The sequence below is a fragment of the Salvelinus fontinalis genome, chromosome 5 (assembly GCF_029448725.1).
Source record: "Salvelinus fontinalis isolate EN_2023a chromosome 5, ASM2944872v1, whole genome shotgun sequence".
Lineage (NCBI taxonomy): Eukaryota > Metazoa > Chordata > Actinopteri > Salmoniformes > Salmonidae > Salvelinus > Salvelinus fontinalis.
In genome coordinates, this window is record NC_074669.1 from 46,369,581 (window position 1) to 46,391,515 (window position 21,935).

At 42.6% G+C, this 21,935-nt stretch overlaps 1 protein-coding gene and 1 non-coding gene across 3 annotated transcripts; one reads left to right on the top strand and one right to left on the bottom strand.

The window, feature by feature from the left end:
• Positions 1–4: 4 nt before the first annotated feature.
• On the top strand, positions 5–21,507 carry LOC129855697 (lysophospholipase D GDPD3-like). 2 transcript variants are annotated; one of them, XM_055923628.1, is made up of 11 exons: positions 5–89; positions 1,507–1,739; positions 2,052–2,094; positions 10,747–10,882; positions 11,128–11,173; positions 13,254–13,372; positions 14,725–14,814; positions 15,021–15,154; positions 15,411–15,470; positions 15,878–15,929; positions 19,553–21,507. In XM_055923628.1, exons 2-11 carry the CDS (start codon positions 1,601–1,603, stop codon positions 19,679–19,681), a joined length of 948 nt encoding a protein of 315 aa, XP_055779603.1. In that variant the 5' UTR covers positions 5–89; positions 1,507–1,600; the 3' UTR covers positions 19,682–21,507. The 2 variants fall into 2 exon arrangements, with proteins under 2 accessions (XP_055779603.1, XP_055779602.1); XM_055923627.1 differs by having other exon boundaries at positions 33–1,739.
• LOC129856315 (U7 small nuclear RNA) lies at positions 18,664–18,718 on the bottom strand. The gene has a single exon (XR_008759724.1). It is a non-coding gene; the product is annotated as a U7 small nuclear RNA (small nuclear RNA).
• Positions 21,508–21,935: the final 428 nt, after the last annotated feature.

Genomic DNA, 21,935 nt, shown 5'->3' on the forward strand with positions numbered 1-21,935 from the left:
AACTCTTCTTTCTCCTTTTCCTCCTCGGCATGTCTCTGCATGGGTTCGGTATTCTCCCACAGGGCTCAACCTCTGTTTACTTCATCAAGGTTTGGGAATACGTAAAGTACGACTTTAGTTTAATAGCTAATGCAGGATTGAGTGACCGACTGCATTTGAGATACTGGTTGGTTACAGAAGGCAAAGGGCACTAGAACGTCTTATAATTTACAGTACTTGCTTATACTGGACCTTGGATTGTGTGTGTGGCCTTGTCAGTTTGGGAAGGAATGCTATACTGGGGAGTGAAGCATTTTTTCCCCCTCTGGCATACATGCTATGCTTTTGCTTCTCCGATTATCTAGTTTAGTCTCTCGTTTGCTACTTTTCAGCATTTGTATTGATGTAAACAATGCTGTGCTATATAGTATTCTGCTGAAGTTGCATGCCTGCTTGTGAAAGTGCATTTACATAGCTTTTGACACCTATTCTTTAAGTACACTGTGTGTGTTTGCGCTCGTGTGTGATAAAAATGAGTTTACATACCCATCCTTAGTTAAATAAAAGGTGCCTGACGGCATCGAAACCTGCCATGTATCAACGCTTGCTCACACGCCCTTTACCAGCCTATAGTGTTAGCTCTCTCTCATATCTGTTGCTAGAGGTAGCAGCCATAATGTTATCATTACATTCATGTTATTTGAGGTTTGCTTTTAATGTATTTTATAGCCGCACTTCGTGTAGGATAGTTCCATTTACATGATTACTTTATCACACACACGGTGAACGAGACTGAGTTTCTGTGTCACAAAAGGCAGTAAAGCCTGAGACTAACAATATATGCCACAGGGAAGGGAAAGAGAGAGGTGTGGGAGGCCAACTCCTACTAACGGACTAGTATTTAATTAACTGTGATTTTACAACTTCGTTTGGGTCCCAGTTACACAGGGAGAAAGGGAGAGTGCGACGGAGATAAGGGTTGACTACAAACAGAACCCATGGAGGGAAGGGGAGTAGCGTTAGGTGAGGTTATGAGTAAGAGTTTTGCTAAACATTCAAGTGCAGGTTATGGGAGTAGGACCTTGTGGCACTTCCTTTGGATGCCTCCTTTGGTTGTACCAGTTTTTCAAGTCCTGTTTTTTTTTAACTGTATAAAAGTTGTTACAACATTGTTCCAGGCTGACAGGTGACCAATGGACTGACGGAGAGAGAAACCGAGTGATCAGAATAAGAGAAGGAGTAGTAAAGTGGAGGATAGAAAGAGAAGATAATTGTGTGAAAGAGTCAAGTGAAGTTTATAATATGACCAGGTCAATTGAGTGTCTTTAGATGCACTTGAAGAGGATTTGGAGTGGTTTCTACATTGGCTGTTAGTTACCTGTGCTATGAAGCAGCTCGTTGGGGGATAGCTGAAAATATTGAAAGTATTTTATTACAACTTGTAGAACAAGGGACTCATATCTGGCAGGTTATTTTCCATCAGTACACAGCCTGACACTTGTAGGTGTTCTATTCATTTATTGTTAGAGTATCTAGGAGGATCCAAGGACCTCTGCCTTTTGATACTGCGCCTAATTGCCTTCGGACACTTTTGAGGACCGTTTGTTGAGGAGAATTGATTATGGCCAGTTTCCTGTACTTTATCCTTCCGGCCCTAGGGGGCTACACCCTGACGTCGCTCTACCTGTTGAAGAACCCTCAGATCCTCCACAAGAAGAAACGGGCTGCCTTCCACTGCACCCACATCTCACACAGAGGAGGTAAGGAAGGAATGGTGGAGGGATGTAGTAGTTACCTTGCTGTTTCCCTTTTCATCTATAATCATTGATGTGAATGGACTGGACTAGTGAAAGTGGAATGTTTGGAGCCTGTGGTGTAGCTGCAAGCAGGAATGCTGAGTGACTATTGATTTGACCCAGAGTCACACTATATCTGGATAAATATTTGGCTCTGATTTGAACTATCCTGTTAGTTCAAGTCAGTGGGGATCAAGGAAAAGCAGGCTATAGAGCGAGAGTCTTGGAGCTGGATATGACACTGACGTTCTCTGCTTTTCTGATCTGTGTTGGCAGGAAGCGGCGAGAGGATAGAGAGCACCATGGAGGCTTTCACACAGTAAGTGACCAGCCCTAACCAAACCTGACTTCAGATCAGTTATAGTGCGTATAATAAGTATTCACCCCCATTCGATTTCTTCACATTTTATTGTGTTACAAAATGGATTTAATTGTATTTTTCTTAAACGATCTACCCAAAAATAAAAAAATTCGCCATTTTTATAAAGGAGGCAATACATGTTAGAAACACCTTTGGCAGCAATTACAGATGTGATTCTTTCTGGGTAAGTCTCTAAGAGCTTTGCACACCTGGATTGTGAAATATTTGCCCATTATTCTTTAAAAAATACTTCATGCTCTGTCAAATTTGGTTGTTGATCATTGCTAGACACAGACAGTGATTTTCAAGCAGATTTAAGTCAACACTGTAAGTAGGCCACTCAAGAACATTCACTCATTGGAGGCTGCTGAGGGGAGGACGGCTCATAATTATGTCTGGAATGGAGTCCATGGAGTGGTAACCACATCTTTAATGTGTTTGATATCATTCCATTTACTCCATTCCAGACATTGTTATGAACCGTCCTCCCATCAAATCAAAGTTTATTTGTCATGTGACATGCTTACTTACAAGCCCTAACCAACAGTGCAATTTTTAAGTAAAAAATAGGTATTAGGTAAACAAATAGGTAAAGAAATAAAAAAACAGTAAAATGACAGTGAAAATAACAGTAGCTAGGCTATATACAGGTGGTACCGGTACAGAGTCAATGTGCGGATGTGCGGGGCTAATTGAGGTAATATCTACATGTAGGTATTGTTAAAGTGGCTATACATTGCTGCAACTCTCTGTTTATCATCTGAGTATAAGAGGGGGGAGGGGGGGTCTTGAATGGCAGGACAATGCAAATAGTCAGGGTAGCCATTTGATTACCTGTTCAGGAGACTTATGGCTTGGGGGTAAAAGCTGTTGAGAAGCCTTTTGGTTGTAGACTTGGCGCTCCGGTACCACTTGCAATGCGGTAGCAGAGAGAACATTCTGACTGTGGTGGCTGGGGTCTTTGACAATGTTTAGGGCATTCTTCTGACACTGCCTGGTGTAGAGGTCCTGGATGGCAGGCAGCTTAGCCCCAGTGATGTACTGGGCCGTGCGCACTACCGTCTGTGGTACTTTGAGGTCGGGGGCCGAGCAGTTGCCATACCAGGCAGTGATGCAACCAGTCAGGATGCTCTCGATGTTGCAGCAGTAGAACATTTTGAGGACCCAAGCCAAATATTTTTTCGGTCTCCTGAGGGGGAATAGGTTTTGTTGTGCCCTCTTCACGACAGTCTTGGTGTGTTTGGACCATTCTAGTTTGTTGATGTGGATACCAAAGAACTTGAAGCTCTCATCCTGCCACACAACAGCCCCATCAATGAGAATGGGGTGTGCTCGGTCCTCCTTTTCCTGTAGTCCACAATCATCTCCCTTGTCTTGATTACGTTGAGGGATAGTTTGATATTCTGGCACCACACCGCCAGATCTCTGACCTCCCTACAGGCTGTCTCGTCGTTGTCGGTGATCAGGCCTACCACTTGTGTCGTCTGCAAACTCAATGATGGTGTTGGAGTTGTGCCTGGCCATGCAGTCGTGGGTGAACAGGGAGTACATGAGGGGATTGAGTACGCACCCCTGAGGGGCTCCAGTGTTGAGGATCAGCGTGGCAGATGTGTGGCTATTTCAGCATGTCATGTGGAAATTGGTGATGCCACTCCAGGGACTGGCGGTGTGGTTCCTAAAAGGTGTGCACCACCTGAGACCGGTTTCTAAACCCATTGCATCCAGTTGGGATTTAGCTTTGGTTTCAGATGCTCTGTGCAAGGACCCCTTTAAAACCACTGGAGTCTTTGGATCTGAAGATCCTTTCCTACAAGCCCTCCTTGCTCGTGGCTTTGGCCTCCGCTAAATGCGTTGGGGATCTCCATCCGTTATCTATACACTCTTCCGGCACACAGTTCGGCCCTGGAGACTCTAAAATAATGTTGTGTCCAAATGCAGCCTTCGCCCCGAAAGTCATGAATATGTCCTACAGGTCATTAGCTTTTGATCTATTTTTTCTTCTGATGAGCAATAGAGGTTACATGCCCTGTGTCCAGTACAAGCTAAACGCACATACATTGAGCGGACCCGGGATATCCAGTTATGTGACCAGCTTTTTGTCTGCTTTGCTAATCCAGCTCCCTTTAGGGCGCTCTCTAAGCAGCGTCTTTTCCACGGGATTGTGGAGGCTATCTCCCTGGCATATAGCGGCAAAGGTTACTGAATGGTGTACACATCCACTCCACCAGGGGCATTATTTAAAGGGTTGACCGTTGGGGATATTTGTTTCGGCGAATTAGGCATCACCACACACTTTTGTGAGGTTTTATCGCTTGGATGTCACTGCTCCCAGTTTAGCCCACAGCGTGCTTACAGCTGGAAGAGGAAAGGGTCATTAGGCAGCACGCAGTGTACGCAATACCCAGACTACTGGGTGGTCTGCCATGGGTCATTTCATTTGGTATCCGTTGGGCCCGGCTTGGGGCGGGATTCTAGTTTCCCATACTTGTCTTGTACGGAGAGTACTGACTGAAAGGGAACTTAACCTTATGACTATAACTACTGTTCTCTGAAGGAGGGAAACAAGGTACAACACCTGTTTGGCCCTGGACTCGGTGAAGAGCGGTACTGTATTGAAATTTTGTTGTACTTTTATATGGTTGAAAAGGGCAAGTAAAATGCGAACGTCTAGCAACCCAAAGGTTGCGTGTTCGAATCTCATCACAGACAACTTTTTAGCTAATTAGCAGCTTTGCAACTACTTACAGTTTTTTTAGCTACTTTGCAACTACTTAAAATGTTAGCTAACCCTTCCCATAACCCTTTTAGCTAGCCCTTCCTCTAATTTGTTTTGATGATGTGACATCATGAAAGACAGTAGAACCACAACTGTACCTCTGTTTGTCTACATTTCTTAATTATGAGGTTTGCATCTGAATGTTGTATAAAATTAATTATTAAGTATCCAAATGCTTTTGAAAAGATAGAAATGGGATTTTAGTCTTCTACATGAGAAAATGTTTTTTTATGTAAAGTTTACCAAGTCAGTAACCACGCCCACGTGGGCACAGTAATTATGCGAAACGTAATGGAATGCCCCTTTTCCCTGTTTAAAAGGACGTGCTGAAGAATTAACATATTAGACCAGTTATGTTCAGTGCCAGCTGAAAAGGTTACAAATGGTTCAGAAATCTACCACTCTATAGACCAAGCGTGAGCCGAGTGTTGCGAAATGGTTGTAAACTCTGAAACTATCGATCACTACAGAAGAAGCAAATCCTAGACGTCGCCTTATCAGTCTGCAGGTGGAAGCGTATGTAGCCTAGGACGAGAACATCGACAACCTCTGAAGCATTCTAACGAGATCAACTCTGAGAACTACTGTACAAGGTACGGTGAAGTATCCATTCTTACCACCACCACGACCAGGAGTTCTACCTAAGGACATGGTGATCTCTGAACCAGAGTCGTACACCCAACATCTCCGTGACCAAGGATTTGAACGATCAAGGACAGCTCAGTCATAAATACATACATTGCATTCTCTTTTCCCGACTGAGCGAATTTGAGTGCTTAAGAGTTTGTATTTTTGTGAGCGTAGCTTCCCAATGTCCGATAGAGTAACTCCTTTTTCTCCTCCTCTCTCTGAAATCGCCACTGTGTTATACCCAAACTGTCCTGTTTTGCTAGTCTTCTAGAGACAATTTACTGTATAATGTTTGTGTATTCTGTAATTGTTTAATTAGTTAGTAAATGAATAAATAATTGAGCTAATTCATCAATAAAGTAGGGTTAGTGCAGACTACAAGAAATGACGCCGTTCAGAATGACTGAGGTAATAATACATTAATAAGGGACTGTAATCGATAAGAAATGAAAATATCTGAAGAGTTCAATTTGGGAAATAGTGACTCTTTAAACATTTTCCCATGGTGCCCCGACTTTTTAGTTCATTAATGTTACCAGATTAGTTTAATCCCGTAATAATAATTACACAGAGAATTGATTTGATATAACAGTCTCCACATTAATGAGAAGTCACGTCACGACAGTATGCTTGTCATCGTTAAGGACTGGGGAGAATTTCAGGATAAAAAAGATACAGAATTGATCTAAGCACAGGCAAAACCTGGTTCAGTCTACTTTCCACCAGACACTAGGAGATTAATTTACCTTTCAGCAGGACAATAACCTAAAACACAAGGCCAAATCTACACTGGAGTTGCTTACCAAGAAGACAGTGAATGTTCCTGAGTGGCCAAGAAGACAGTTTTGACTTAAATCTACTTTCAGGCAAAACCTGAAAATGGTTGTCCAACAATGATCAACAAACAATTTGACAGTTTGTAGAATTTTGAAAAGAATAATGGGTAAATGATGCACAATCCAGGTGGGGAAAGCTCTTAGAGACTTACCCAGAAAGACTCACAGCTGTAATCAATGCCAAAGGTTCTTCTACAAAGTATTATACAACGGGTGGGTCTAATATCTTGTGTTTCACTGAGTCATGGCTGAACGACAACACGGATAATATTGAGCTGGCTGGGTTTTCCGTGCATCGGCAGGACAGAACCAGCTACGTCTGGTAAGACGAAGGGTGGGGGTGTGTGTCTATTTGTCAATAACAGCTGGTGTGTGATGTCTAATATTAAAGAAGTCTTGAGGTATTGCTTGCCTGAGGTAGAGTACTTCATGATAAGCTGTAGACCACACTATCTGCCAAGAGAGTTTATCTATATTATTCGTAGCTGTCTATTTAACCACTACAAACCGATGCTGGCATTAAGACATTACTCAACGAGCTGTATAAGGCCATCAACAAACAAGAAAATGCTCATCCAGAAACTGCGCTCCTTGTGGCCGGGGACTTTAATGCAGGCAAACTTAAATCCTTTTTACCTAATTTCTACCAGCATGTCACATGTGCAACCAGAGGGAAAACAACTCTAGACCACCTTTACACCACACACAGAGATGCATACAAAGCTCTTCCTCGCGCTCCATTTGGCAAATCTTACCATAATTCTATCCTCCTGATTCCTGCTTACAATCAAAAACTAAAGCTGGAAGTACTGGTGACTCACTCAATACGGAAGTGGTCAAATGAGAAGAATGCTATGCTACAGGACTGTTTTGCTAGCACAGACTGGAATATGTTCCGGGATTCACCCAATGGCATTGAGGAGCATACCACCTCAGTCAACAGCTTCATCAATAAGTGCATCGATGACGTTGTCCCCACAGTGACTGTAGGTACATATCCCAACCAGAAGCCATGGATTACAGGCAACATCCGCATCGAGCTAAAGGCTAGAGCTGCCACTTTCAATGAGCAGGACTCTAATCCGGACGCTTATAAGAAATCCCGCTAAGCCCTCAGACAAACCATCAAACAGGCAAAGCTTCAATACAGGACTAAGATTGAATCCTACTACACCGGCTCTGACGCTTGTTGGATGTGGCACGGCTTGCAAACTATTCCTGACTACAAAGGGCAACCCAGCCACAAGCTGCCCAGTGAGGCGAGCCTACCAGATGAGCTAAATGCCTTCTATGCTCGCTTCGAGGCAAGCAACCCTGAAGCATGCATGAGAACACCAGCTTTTCCGGATGACTGTGTGATCACACTCGCCATAGCCGATGTAAGCAAGACCTTTAAACAGGTCCACATTCAGGCCACGGGGCCAGACGGATTATCTGGACGTGTATTCAGAGCATGTGCGGAACAACTGGCAAGTGTCTTCACTAACATTTTCAACATCTCCCTGACCGAGTCTGTAATACCTACGTGTTTCAAGCAGACCACCATAGTCCCTGTGCCCAAGAAAGTGAAGGTAACCTGCCTAAATTACTACCGCACCGTAGCACTCATGTCGGTAGCCATTCAGTGCTTTGAAAGGCTGGTCATGGCTCACATCAACACCATCATCCCGGAAACCCTAGTCCTACTGCAATTCACATACCGCCTCAACAGATCCACAGATGATGCAATCTCAATCGCACTCCACACTGCCCTTTCCCACCTGGACAAAAGGAACACCTATGTGAGAATGCTGTTCATTAACTACAGCTCAGCGTTCAACACCATAGTGCCCACAAAGCTCATCACTAAGCTAAGGATCCTGGGACTAAACACCTACCTCTGCAACTGGATCCTGGACTTCCCGACGGGCCGCCCCCAGGTGGTAAAGGTAGGCAACAACACGTCTGCCACATTGATCCTCAACACTGGGGCCCCTCAGGGGTGTGTACTTAGTCCCCTCCTGTACTCCCTGTTCACCCACGACTGCGTGGCCAAGCACGACTCCAACACCATCATTAAGTTTGCTGATGACTCAATGGTGGTAGGCCTGGTCGCCGAAAATTATGAAACAGCCTATAGGGAGGAGGTCAGAGACCAGGACAACAACCTCTTCCTCAATGTGAGCAAGACTAAGGAGCTGATCGTGGACTTACATGAAAAGGAGGGCCGAACAGGCCCCCATTAACATCAATGGGGCTGTAGTGGAGTGGGTTGAGAGTTTCAAGTTCCTTGGTGTCCACATCACCACAAACTATCATGGTCCAAACATACCAAGACAGTCGTGAAGAGGGCACGACACCTTTTCCCCCTCAGGAAACTGAAAAGACTTGGTCCCCAGATCCTCAAAAAGTAATACAGCTGCACCATCGAGAGCATCCTGACCAGTAGCATCACACCTGATATGGCAACTGCTTGTCATCTGACCGTAAGGCGCCATAGAGAGTAGTGCAATACGGCCCAGTACATCACTGGGGCCAAACTTCCTGCCATTCAGGACCTATACACTAGGTAGTGTCAGAGGAAGGCCAAAAAAATTGTCAAAGACTCCAGTCACCCAAGTCTTAGACTGTTCTCACTACTAACGCACGGCAAGCGCTACCGGAGCACCAAGTCTAGGTCCAAAAGGCTCCTTAACAGCTTCTACCCCCCAGCCATTAGACTGATGAACAATTAATCAAATGGCCACCGGAATATTTACATTGAACCCCCCCCCCCCTTGCTTTTATACTGATGCTACTCGCTGTTTATTATCTATGCATAGTCACTTTACCCCTACCTACATTCACAAATTACCTTGACTAACCTGTACCCTCTCACATTGACTGACTGTCTCTTCGACATTTCAACATTGTTTCAATATTCAAACTCAATCTCAAGCTGTCCCATAGTTATGAAAGTGTCGGGAGTCAGGATGAGACAGACAGACATTTCTCAGCCAGTCGAAATCATGAATCAGCTGGCATCATTTTCATGGATATATACAAATAAATATCAATTGAAAAAAGATCAAATGAAATGAACATTTTCTATGCCAGGCGAAATCGCGCCTCATTAGCTCATTGTTATGGTTGTATCCAAATAGATTACACTAGAAAGCAACTTAAACAAATGCAAATGGAAGCTACTTTGCTGTTATTTTGGCTGCACTGTTTGACGTGACTGTAAGTTACCCGTAGTTGGCTAGCTAGGATTCAAGGGATAAAAATGTTGCCAGCCAGTATGGGTATGGAACATTTAGAACGAATGACTAGAACAATTTAGAACAAAAAGACTGAACAACTGGGTCGAGTCTCTGGCAAACGAACCGGCTTGGGGTGCAACCTTAGATTTGTGTCGGGACTATATCTTGTGGAAGGATGAAATAGTTTTAATAAATTCATCAAAATAAAGTTGAATGAAAATATGTCAATCATTATTTGAATATGTAGGTAACCCATTGTTCAAAAGCGATAATGCCCTCGAAGCCGGTGTTGGAAGGGTATTGGCACAGTTTGCCGGCCCTCGACGAACACCCGTGCCAATATATCCTCCAAACACAGGCTTCTCGGGCATTATCACTTAACTGAATCAGGGGTGTGAATACAGTACTTATGTAAATGTGATATTTGAAAAAAAATAATGAAAACATCTTTTAACTTTGTTATTATGTGTAGATGGGTGACAAAAATATATTTAATCCATTTTGAATTCAGGCTGTAACACAACAAAATGTGCAATAAGGGGTATGAATACTTTCTGAAGGCACTGTAGGTCCATTATATTTTTGACATTGCTTTCGATTTGATTTTAGTCATTTTAAAGTATGTTTATTTGATTTTTTTGTATTTTTTCTCAAACCACCCTTAATAAGCTGGATTGGGCCCCCTCACGGGCCAGATCCGGGCCGTATGTCTGACAACTCTGAGCTAGATTAGATTCAATCAGATCAAGCATTAACATGCGCTAACCGACACCTGCATAGTTGGTGTTTCAAATCGGTGAGCAGCTGCTCGTGTGGTCATTGTCACAAAGCCACACCAGTCCCACTCACGTTACAAGTTCAGAACTAGAAAATGTAGGCTATATAGAAATAATGAAACTCAAATAAAAAATCATCAAACTAAATATTTCAGCCTAATCGATGTGTAGCTTGTATCACACATTCCAGTGTTGGAACTTGTAAACATGGCTACATGGGATTTCTACTAATGTGCCAATGTCTGCAATAAGTATGATGCCCGGGAGCCACTTGTGGGTTGACAGCTCTCATGCAGTTCCACCTACGACACCTTCAAAACAACAGTTATGCGGGTGTCGGCATTTAATCTAGCCCCCCTCCCCCCTCTCAGTGCGGTGGAGCAGGGTACAGGAATGCTGGAGCTGGACTGTCACCTGACCCTGGATGGTCATGTGGTCGTGTCACATGACGATAACCTCCTGAGGCAGACTGGCCATGATGTCACCATCTCCTCCCTAAACCTAGAGGTCAGAGGTCAAATGTATATTAAAACTATAGAAATAGAATGTAAAACTCCCCTTGATTGTTGCTTGAACTCTTTGTTACCATAGCTATTCTGACCTTAATGTGTATGTATTATAATGTGTATACATGTAGGTCCCTTTTATAATCTGTTCCGTAAACTGTTTGCGCTTTTATAAACTGTTCCATACAGAAATGAGACAGTTCATTCATTTTGTAGTATAAAATATGAATTGTGTTTTCTTCTCAGGACTTACCCTTGTATAAGGACAGACTGGAGGTCACGTTTAATGAAGGTATCCACTGTAACACATACACACACATACACTACATGGCCAAAATTATGTGGACCCCTGGTCGTCAAACATTTAATTCCAAAATCATAGACATTAATATGGAGTTGATCCCCCTTTGCTGCTATAACAGCCTCCACTCTTCTGGGAAGGCTTTCCACAAGATGTTGGAACATTGCTGCAGTGACTTGCTTCCAATCAGCCACAAGAGCATTAGTGAGGTTGGGCCTCGCTTTGTGCACGGGGGCATTGTTTTTGATTTTAAACTTTTTAAATTTTTCATTATTAGTTAATTTTATTTTTTTTAACCCCTTTTTCTCCCCAATTTCGTAGTTAGTCTTGTCTCATCGCTGCAACTCCCATACGGACTTAGGGAGAGGTGAAGGTCGAGAGCCGTGTGTCCTCCGAAACACAACCCAACCAAGCTTCTTGACACAATGCCCACTTAACCCGGAAGCCAGACGCACCAATGTGTCGGAGGAAACACCCGACACCTGGCAACTGTGTCAGCGTGCACTGCGCCCGGCCCGCCACAGGAGTCGCTAATGCACGATGGGACAAGGATATCCCTGCAGGGCAAACCCTCCCCTAACCCGGACGACACTGGACCAATTGGGCGCCACACCATGGGTCTCTGAGTTGCCGCCGGCTGCGTCCGAGTCTGGACTCGAACCCAGAATCTCTAGTGGCACAGCTAGCACTGCGATGCAGTGCCCTAGACCACTGTGCCAATCGGGAGGTCCGCACGGGGGCATTGTTATGCTGAAACATGAAAGAGCCTTCCCCAAACTGTTGCCACAAAGTTGGAAAGGGGGAAGCACAGAATCGCCTAGAGAATGTCATTGTAGCATTAAGATTTCCCTTCACTGGAACTAAGGGGCCTAGCCCGAACCATGAAAAACAACCCCAGGGCATTATTCCTCATCCACCAAACTTTACAGTTGGCACTATGCATTCGGACAGGTAGCGTTCTCCTGGCATCTGGCAAACCCAGATGTGTCCGTCAGGCTGCCAGATGGTAAATTGTGATTCATCACTCCAGAGAACGCGTTTCCACTGCTCCAGAGTCCAATGACGGTGAGCTTTACACCACTCCAGCTGACGCTTGGCATTGCGCATGGTGATCTTAGGCTTGTGTGTGTCTTCTCGGCAATGGAAACCCATTTCCAGACGAACAGTTATTGTACTGATGTTGCTTCCAGAGGCAGTTTGAAACTTGGTAGTGAGTGTTGCAACCAAAGACAGACGATTTTTACAGGCTATGCACTTCAGCACTCTCTGGTCCTGTGAGCTTGTGTACCACTTGGTGGCTATGCCATTGTTGCGCCTAGACGTTTCCACTTCACAATAACAGGACTTATAGTTGACTGGGGCAGCTCTAACAGGGCAGAAATTTGACGAACTGACTTGTTGGAAAGGTGCCACATTGAAAGTCACTGAGCTCTTCAGTACGGGCCATTTTACTGCCAATGTTTGTCAATGGAGATTGCATGGCTGTGTGCTTGATTTTATACACCTGTCAGAACAGGTGTGGCAGAAATAGCCAAATCCACTAATTTGAAGGGTATCCACATACACTACATCACCAAAAGTATGTCTCAATCAGACAGACAGCGTCATTGCATCAATGCTGCGTAATAAATTCAATTTTTTCATTATGTAATCCAAAGTTTTTTGTGGCTGTGTGTGCAGCAAAAGTTCCACATTCACCTTTTGCTACTGTTTCTGTCAAGTCTAAGCATACAATTTTATGCATACGTTGCACCACACAACACACTGCAACTCAATGCTGCAAGGCAAACACAGCTTTCCATTGGAAATTCATGTACTTCTGGTGTACCAAAATACAACGACGCTGTCAGCCTAATCCAGGCAATACACACACAGAGACACACACACACACTCATCCACCATACTTCTCTGACAGAAGTGGGTCAATGGCATAGACAAATGCTCCTTGTGATTTTCGCACCAATGTGTATGTGCGTATATGCGTGCATGCATGTGTGTATTATCATGACATTCACTACCTCACCCTTCTCCCTCCCATCCCCTCCCTATCTTCCTTCCTTTCCCACACCAGGCCGCTACAGCACCGGAACAGACAGGAAGTTCACCCTGTTGGAGGAAGTGTTCAGGAAGTTCCCTAAGATGCCAGTCAACATCGAAATCAAAGAAGACAACAGCTTGCTGATGGAGAAAGTACAGGACTAAGCAGAAATGAATCAAATCCAACTTTATTTAAACTTTACACTTTACATTGTTTTAAGGTGACCCCATTGAGCTAAATCCAATCAAATTCAACTTTATAAATATAGCAGTGAGCAGCAATGAACGGGGTTCACAGGAGGACAGAAAGGACACAAGATAGTTGGATAACAAAGCAAGCACTATATCATGTAGGAACTATCTTCCTTTGTGCAATCAGTGAAAGCATTACCATGGTTATCGCTCAATACCACAAGGATGAAGACATCTATAGTGCCACCAACTGGTTCAGTGCAGCCATCTAAGGTTGCAGTGACTTTATAGTCACACAGCTTCTAAGGACATATACATTGGTTTACATACCAAATTTCATGGCCCCATGTCTATCGGTTCAGTTCTTATAGCCCTGGTGTTATATGGTGCCATCTAGTTGTGTAACGTGGCCGACTTTGAATGCAGCAACTAATCATTCTCCAATTCATTAGAGGTTAATTCATTGAGTCCATACCAAATCTGGAGTCAATATGATTTATGGTTCGTGAGAAGATTTGTGTTTTTAGCATTAGCATATGTGCTAACGTGCATTTATAGGTACAGTGCAGCCATATTTGAATTTAACAACTAAAACCATTAAAGACTGATGTCATGAGTCTAAATATAAAATCTGGACATAATCTGACATATTGTTCACGAGGAGAAGACGATTGCAGATGTTTATGAGCATAAGCGTTCCATATGCAAAGAAGGAGTTGTTGAGTTCTCTTCTTTTTTGAGTAATCAATACCAATTTCAGTGTGGTTCATCTTACAGACGTCCATGATAGCAGTTTCAAGTTGATAGGCCATTGTGAAGTGGATTTAAATGGACACACAAAATCAGATTTTTGATTTGTCATTAACCAATCCCTTAGCTTGGTGTTATTTGGACTTGTTTTTCAAAGATTTTCCAAAATTCTCAAGATGGATGAAAAAAATATCCTGACAGGCCTTATGGGTCCTCGAGGCAAATTTGTTCAGCATGAGGAAAGACACCTACGTCAAACGGGGCGGTGGATATGAGGGTTTAAATGAGACCGCTTATAACATTGCCACCTATGAGCCAATCGGTACCATTCTTTTTGACACATTTTACTCATGGTCTTTGTGTGCCAAATTAGGAAAAAAGTTACCAATCTATGCTTGAGTTATTTGACCATGTCAGGAAAAAAAGAATCTAACAATAATAGGTTTCACAGCTTCACTGAATGTTTGAGTCACAGACAACGAACAACTCCCCTCTCCCTTTCTGCCCCGGTCTCTCTGCTATCGCTCTCTCTCTCGCTCCATACCTTCTTCAATCTCTCTCAGGCGTCCAACATGGTGAAACAGTATGATAGAGAGGACCTCACAGTGTGGGCGACTGAAGACTCTACCATTATGAAAAGGTGCCGCAGAACTGTAAGTGTCAACTAGGGGAAGATACAATAAACTGAACCAGGGGTCTAACTCCAACTCCTGTCCTAGGGAGGGATATTTTCTTGCACTCGCTCAATCCACCCTCTCTCTTCCCTGTCCCTCCTGCTCTCTTCTATCCCGTTCCTCCATCTCTCCCTCTCCTCTCACCTCTCTCTCTCTCTCTCTCTGCTCTCCCTCTCTCCTTGTAGAACTCCACCATGCCCTATAGTTTCAGTATGAGACGAGGGCTGCAGCTGCTCCTCCTTTACTACAGCGGCCTGCTGCCCTTTGTACCGCTGGGAGAGAGCTTCCTGCAGTTCTACCTGCCCCGCATCATTAACAGGTGTGTGTGTGTGTGCATGTGTGTGTCATGTATGTTTTTTTGCATATGGGTTCCAAAGATAATGTGCTGATATAGTACCCATCTGACTTCACCATCATCTGTTATGGATGTGTGTGGTCACATGTTTATCTTTGAGTATAGGTGCAGACGGATGTGTGGTGACAGAGAGCTTTCTATTGTTCTTTCTCTGGCAACCCTGTGTTTGTGTATGTCGTAAATTGTAACTGTATCATATAATCTCATTCTATCTGTGCAGGACATATATTCCTGAGGAGCGTCTTCTGAAGAACAGAATGGTCATCTATCTGATAGAAAAGTGGGTACATTTACTACAGTAAAAAAGCAGTTCCCTTTCCCTACTAAAACCAACAGACTATATACACTGTTCAAAAAAAATAAAGGGAACAGATAAACAACACAATGTAACTCCAAGTCAATCACACTTCTGTGAAATCAAACTGTCCACTTAGGAAGCAACACTGATTGACAATAAATTTCACATGCTGTTGGGCAAATGGAATAGACAACAGGTGGAAATTATAGGCAATTAGTAAGACACCCCCAATAATCAGTGTTGCTTCCTAAGTGGACAGTTTGATTTCACAGAAGTGTGATTGACTTGGAGTTACATTGTGTTGTTTAAGTGTTCCCTTTATTTTTTTGAGCAGTGTACAAGCTTTGATAAAAGATTAAACCACCTGCATAACGTTCATGTTGTTCCAGATTAACGATGAGGAAGAGTCTATTCAAACATCTGGCCAAAAGAGGAATTCAGGTACAGAGCAACCATCATCATTAATATTATCATCATAATTGTTACTGCCATCACTTCCTAGCCCCTTCTGCTAACTTCTACTGCTTCAGTATGTCCTGGCCCGTCAGTAGGCTCAGCAGAGCTCCTGTTACATCCCTCTTTCCCTTATCCAGCCCTTTAAGAACTATAGACACTCTGAGTGTGTAGGGCAAGGAGCAAACATGGGAGTTCCAATCCAGCCTGATTTTAGTGGAATTTCTCTGTTATACTGATCTATAATGGGCTTTTGGATGATCATTGGGCAATGGCCGGCCTCCCCCACCCCACGCGGCATCAGCAAAGAGACCTGCTCCAACTCTGTCATCAGTTAGACAGCCAAGATCATGGGTCGTAAAAAACGGAAAGGGTGCCTATAAACTTAGAAAGAACACATTCTACATTGTCACCTCACACAAAACATCATATTTTTGGGGCGGGCTAAAACTATGATCTGGTCAAACAGTAAAGTGCATTATCCTAATGATTCCTGTAATGAAAGTGGCCTGTGCCCTCGCTGGGGCCTGCTGATGCAATGAGCGAGCCACTCTCCTCGCCCCCCATGCGCTTGAGAGAAAAATGCTTTCTAAGAGTACAACAAGCTTCATCCCCTTGTCCCTGTCGAAGAGAGGAGGTTCTCAGCTTTCTGTAGGTATAATTATTTATTTCCCTACTCTCAATATTCACCTCAATCACAACTATTTTACAACCAAGATATTTTATATGGGTTTGAGATATGGAGCTCTTGGGTAGTAGACTACAACTGCAATTGGTAGTAGCCTACAAATGTGTTTTTTTAGCACATAACATTTACTGTTGGATTAATACATGGCTACTAGCAGTGGGTATTATATTTAGAGTTAGAAATGTAATGAATGTGCTTTTTTAGTAGTTTCCACTTCCACAGGTGTTGAACCCTACATTAATTAGCCTATGATATTAGTTACTGCACATTAAGATGTATGTAATTCTTCTCTATACAACAAAAATAAATCAGTAAATCCTGGAGTATTATTTTGACAGTAAAATATAGCGCCTATAGTTTAATTTTGAACCCCAAAATTCGTGACAATCACTGGATTAGCACATAAAAATATAATGAAACATGCATTCCTGCTTGGACGTGAATACCTCAGTAGTCTATTTATTATACTTCTTAATAAAGTACTACAAATGACTTTATAAGATGATTACTCGTGATTTGGGTCCGACCAAATCATGTGCTGGTGCCACCAACTGTAAAAGTAAGTGGCACCAGTGGAAAATGATAGTCTGGAGGCCTGTAATAGAAATGAATAGGGTAGTTGTTGATTCAGGGGAACACATATGATAGGCACTCATTTGAAATATAGCTTAAGGTCTAGATTCAATCAGATCAAGAGTTAACCAGCGATAGCTGCATTGCTGATGTTTTGGCGGTGTTGGAGCTGTCAAATCGGTGAGCAGCTGCTCTTGATTATTGTCACAAAGACACACCCCTCCCACTCGCGTTAGAAGTTCAGAACAAGAAAGTGTAGTCTATATAGAAATAATGATGCTCATATTGAAAATCATTCAACTAAATAATGAGGATTTCTATCAGCCTAATCGATGTGCAGATTAATATCTCAAACTCCAGTGTTCAAAATGATAAACAAGGCTACATGGGATTTCTCTTAATGCAACTTCGTGCAGCCTATGGCAATGTCCGCTTTAGGTATAATGCCAGGAGCTACTTGTGGATTTGACATTTCTTACACAGTTCCACCGCCAAAACAACTGCTATGTGGGTGTTGGCTAAAGCAGAAGAAGCACAGAGTGACAGCAGAGAAGATGCTGAGATAGACCGACAGCACACATGGAAGGCAAACAAAATAGCTAGAGCAGAGGCACAGTTAAAGTGTTAAGTTGTATCTCCAGTGGTGCTTTTACATATTGTATTTGTTTTAAAAGTTAGCTGGTTAAAAAAGATGAGGACCACATCTCGCCAGCCACTGGTACAGAAATTGTTGAGAAATGCTGTACTTAACTGCCAATGTTATGTGTCAACACACTGCTTGTGTCTAAGTTTAACTTAGTGGATGAGAATGTTAGACAGAAGACTCAAGCCTGGTGTAGATGTAGGTCTGTGATAAGGTCTGGGCAGTGGCTGATAGGGTCTGGGGACCACTCCCCATGTGGTGGGGGGGTGAGTTGGCGGCACGAGTAGTGGTGTGGGCTGGTATGGATAAAATGCCAGGGCTGAATTCTTGTCCCAGTTCATCCCTGTGGCCCAGCTCACTAATAATCACCTATATTTTGCACATTTTGACAATTTTTAGTGCAGCGCTCTTGACCTTGTTGAAGACCGAATGCACACCCGGGTCAAAATGAGTTTGAAACTCCTGGTGAAGGGACAGGTGACTGAAATGGAACCAGGGTCATGTTCATTCAAGAACACCATAGCAAAACGTTGCGCAACAAAAAATGTATATCAGCATTTCACATTCAATGTTCAGATAGTAACTCCCTGTTTCACTCTGTTTTGGATCATTTTCTTCTGTTTTGTACCTAATAAACACAACCCAGCCCTCTCACTCATATCCGCCAACATGGAAATTATTGTTGTGTTTTTGCGGATTTTAGTATACTGTAGTTTTTGCAGAATGTACTATACTGTAGTATTTACGGTAGTGCCTTTGCAGGCATTACTGTAGTATTTACTATAGTGTTTTTGTTTTATTATCTTTGACATAGAAGTGGAGGCTTTCTCCTTCAGGAAACCTACTGGAGAAATACTAAAAGAGCAAATTTTACATAACCTGTAGGTAGGTAGGACTGGTAATCCTTGATGTTTCTACAACTTGATTGGAGTTCACCTGTGGTAAATTCAATTGATTGGACATCTGGAATGGCACACACCTGTCTATATAAGGTCCCACAGTTGATAGTGCATGTCAGAGCAAAAAACAAAAAGTGAATGGAATACTTTCTGAATGCACTGTATGGGTGGCACAAAATGGGGTGAGGGGAATGGGCAGGGTAAATGCAAATTGAATACTATAGGTCCTCATCACCTCTTTGAAGTCACATAGGTAGTATCCAGAGAGTTAGGTAAATCAGCCTTTAATTTCCTTGCACCTTACTTGTGGAATGATCTACAATACACTTTATAATTGGTGGAATTTGTGCCTCTATGGCATTTCAGACGGTTGTTAGGGGACTTTTTTACTGAAGATTGTCTTTTCTGTTTTTCTTTTTGTGTATTGTGTTTAGATGTGTATTTTGGTGCTTAATACAGGGCTCATCTGGAAAAGTGACCTTGGTCTCAGCATTGACTCCTTGTCAAAATAAAGGTTAAATAAAAAAAATGGTATTTACTATTGTTAAAAAAAGTGTAGTGTTTTTGCAGACATTACTGTAATATTTACTACACTGTTTATTTTTGCAGATAATACTGTAATATTCACTGTAGTATTCTACAACATTCTAAAGTACAAGTACTACACATGATCAAGGGATACTACAGTGTGTAGTACAGTATACAAAAGTTTACTTTCAAATTCTTTAGTACGTACTGTAGTATTTTATAGTAATCTGTAGTATTTTTTCATGTGGGATAACTGACGTCTGGCCCTCTCTGTCCTCAGGTGCACCTGTTCGTCTGCAACGAGGATCCTGACATCGAGGCGGCGTTCGAAGCAGGAGCCACAGGCGTCATGACAGACTACCCCACCCTCCTGACTGACTACCTACACAGACACAGGAGTCAAGACTGACAGCCCAAACCTCCAATCAAACTACTAATTCACAAACAGGTTCTTAACTGACAACTAAAGCTACCTATCAAGAGACCTCCACTTGAACATTGTGTATCACAGAAAGAACGGCGGCACGAGCAGTGGTGTGGGCTGGTATGGATAAAACGCCAGGGTCGAATTCTTGTCCCAGTCCATCCCTGCGGCCCAGCTCACTAATAATCACCTTTTTTTCCCCTTTTTTTTTTGACAGCGGGGACATATGACCTTGTTTATCCAGTGGCTTTATTATTAGGCCTACAGTTTAGTTATTGTGTTATGTAGCAAGTAAACTGTAGCTAGTATACTGTATTGAGCTACAGTATCATATCCATAGAATTAGGAATTAGAATAATTTTATAGGATCTCTGATCTTTCTCATGCGTGACCAAGGACAACATGGACAGGATTCAGATGACTCCTACATAGCTTAACCTAACGTAGCATGTGTAGTAGAAATGCCTGAAACTAGTTCCCCTACATACTGGTCTTGACGAGAGAAAAAAAACTTGTCGGGGGAGGTTCTCTTCTGCACTGTTCAACCAATCCAGTAAATGTGGAGGAGGAGAACAGATGGAGTGTCGCCCTACCTCAGTGGAGTAGGCTTGTTAAAGTCCAAAAGAGGAAGTTGAGTCACAGGCTCTGTTTCCATTTCCCCTGAAACCCGGAACATCTGGTTGTTGGGGACTCAGCAGAGATACTTAGAAAGTAGAAGATAGGAATCCCAGTGGCCAATGAATGGTGAAACGTATAATGCCCCACTAGCAGACTGTTGGCCAATCGCGTTCACGTTGTCATTCTGCGTCATGCGGTTGCTAAACTAATCGTCAAGCAATCCCTTCTTAAAAGTCAGGGTATGACGCCACATTCATGTGCAAGTCGGACCTAAGAAACTCGGACATTTCCGACTTGCTAACTGGTTGTAGTTATATACTTACCACGTTCAACGAATCAGCAAGTCGGAAATGTCTGTGTTTCCTAGTTCCGTTTAGCATATGAACAGTACCGCCGTATGAGTCATAATACCCATAAAACCTTGCAGTGAAACCAATCGTTTTTCCACCGTTAATTTTTCCCATAAGTGATTTTAGAAATACTTAAGTAATTTTTTTGTGGTATCTGTACTTTACTATTTCCATTTTTGACAACTTTTACTTAACTACATTCCTAAACAAAATTCTGTACTTTTTACTCTATACATTTTCCCTGACACACACTTTCTTAGGACAGAAGATGGTCCCATTTGCACTCATATCAACAGAACATCCCTGGTCATCCCTATTGCCTCTAATCTGGCGGACTAACTAAACACAAATGCCATGTTTTTAAAATACTGTTGGAGTGTGACCCTGGCTATCCGTAAATAAATTAAATTGTCCTGTCTGGTTTGCTTAATAAGGAATTAAATTATTTGTATATTTAAAACCAAATACTTTTAGACTTTCTCAAGTTGTATTTTACTAGGTGACTTTCACTAGAGTCATTTTCTATGAAGGTATTAAAGTATGTGAATTGAGTACTTTTCCACCACTGGTATCATGTAGGTTTACCCTGGCGTGATGTTTTGATAATCGTGTCAATCTCTCCCCCCGGGATGGTTGAGCTAACATAGGCTAATGTGATTAGTATGAGGTTGTGAGTAACAAAACAAAATCCCAGGACATGCACATATCTGATATGGGCAGAAAGTTAAGTTAAGAATGTAAGCTATCTAATGTTAGCTAAATTTAATAATGAATAAATTGGCTTCATTTCTTTAAAATTGTCACAATACCTGTTAGTAAAGGTGTCAGCTAGAGATGACATGCAGGAGCTTGCAGGGATTTGTAGTCTTGCACAATGTCTACTTTGATGCTAATTACTATTTTAGAATCTGAGGGTAAATAGAGACAAATATAAGTCACCTTATCCAGGAGAGATTTACATAGTTATCGAAACATCATGCCAGGGTAAGCCCACACCAAACACAGACCTTATTTTAAAATCACTTATGGGAAAAATGAATGGTGGAAAAAAGATTATAACCATTTCCCTGTTTGACGGCTAGGTTTTATGGGTATTATGACACCTCCACTGTGGGGCTCTATGTCGAGAAACCTGAGTAGGTAATCTCGAAGGTACGTAATGTCACGATTTGAAAGCTATACGACATTACAGAGTTAATCATTTCAGAAAATATTTGTAATGTTGCACTTCTTGTTCTTCACAGGAGGCCGCTGGGGGGAGGACGGCTCGG

Coding starts and splice junctions, on each gene's coding strand:
- LOC129855697 (XM_055923628.1), top strand. CDS start 1,601: ATGGCCAGTTTCCTGTACTTTATCCTTCCGGCCCTAGGGGGCTACACC. Junction 10,883..11,127: donor TCTCCTCCCTAAACCTAGAG/GTCAGAGGTCAA, acceptor TTTTCTTCTCAG/GACTTACCCTTGTATAAGGA. Junction 15,930..19,552: donor TGGCCAAAAGAGGAATTCAG/GTACAGAGCAAC, acceptor CTCTGTCCTCAG/GTGCACCTGTTCGTCTGCAA.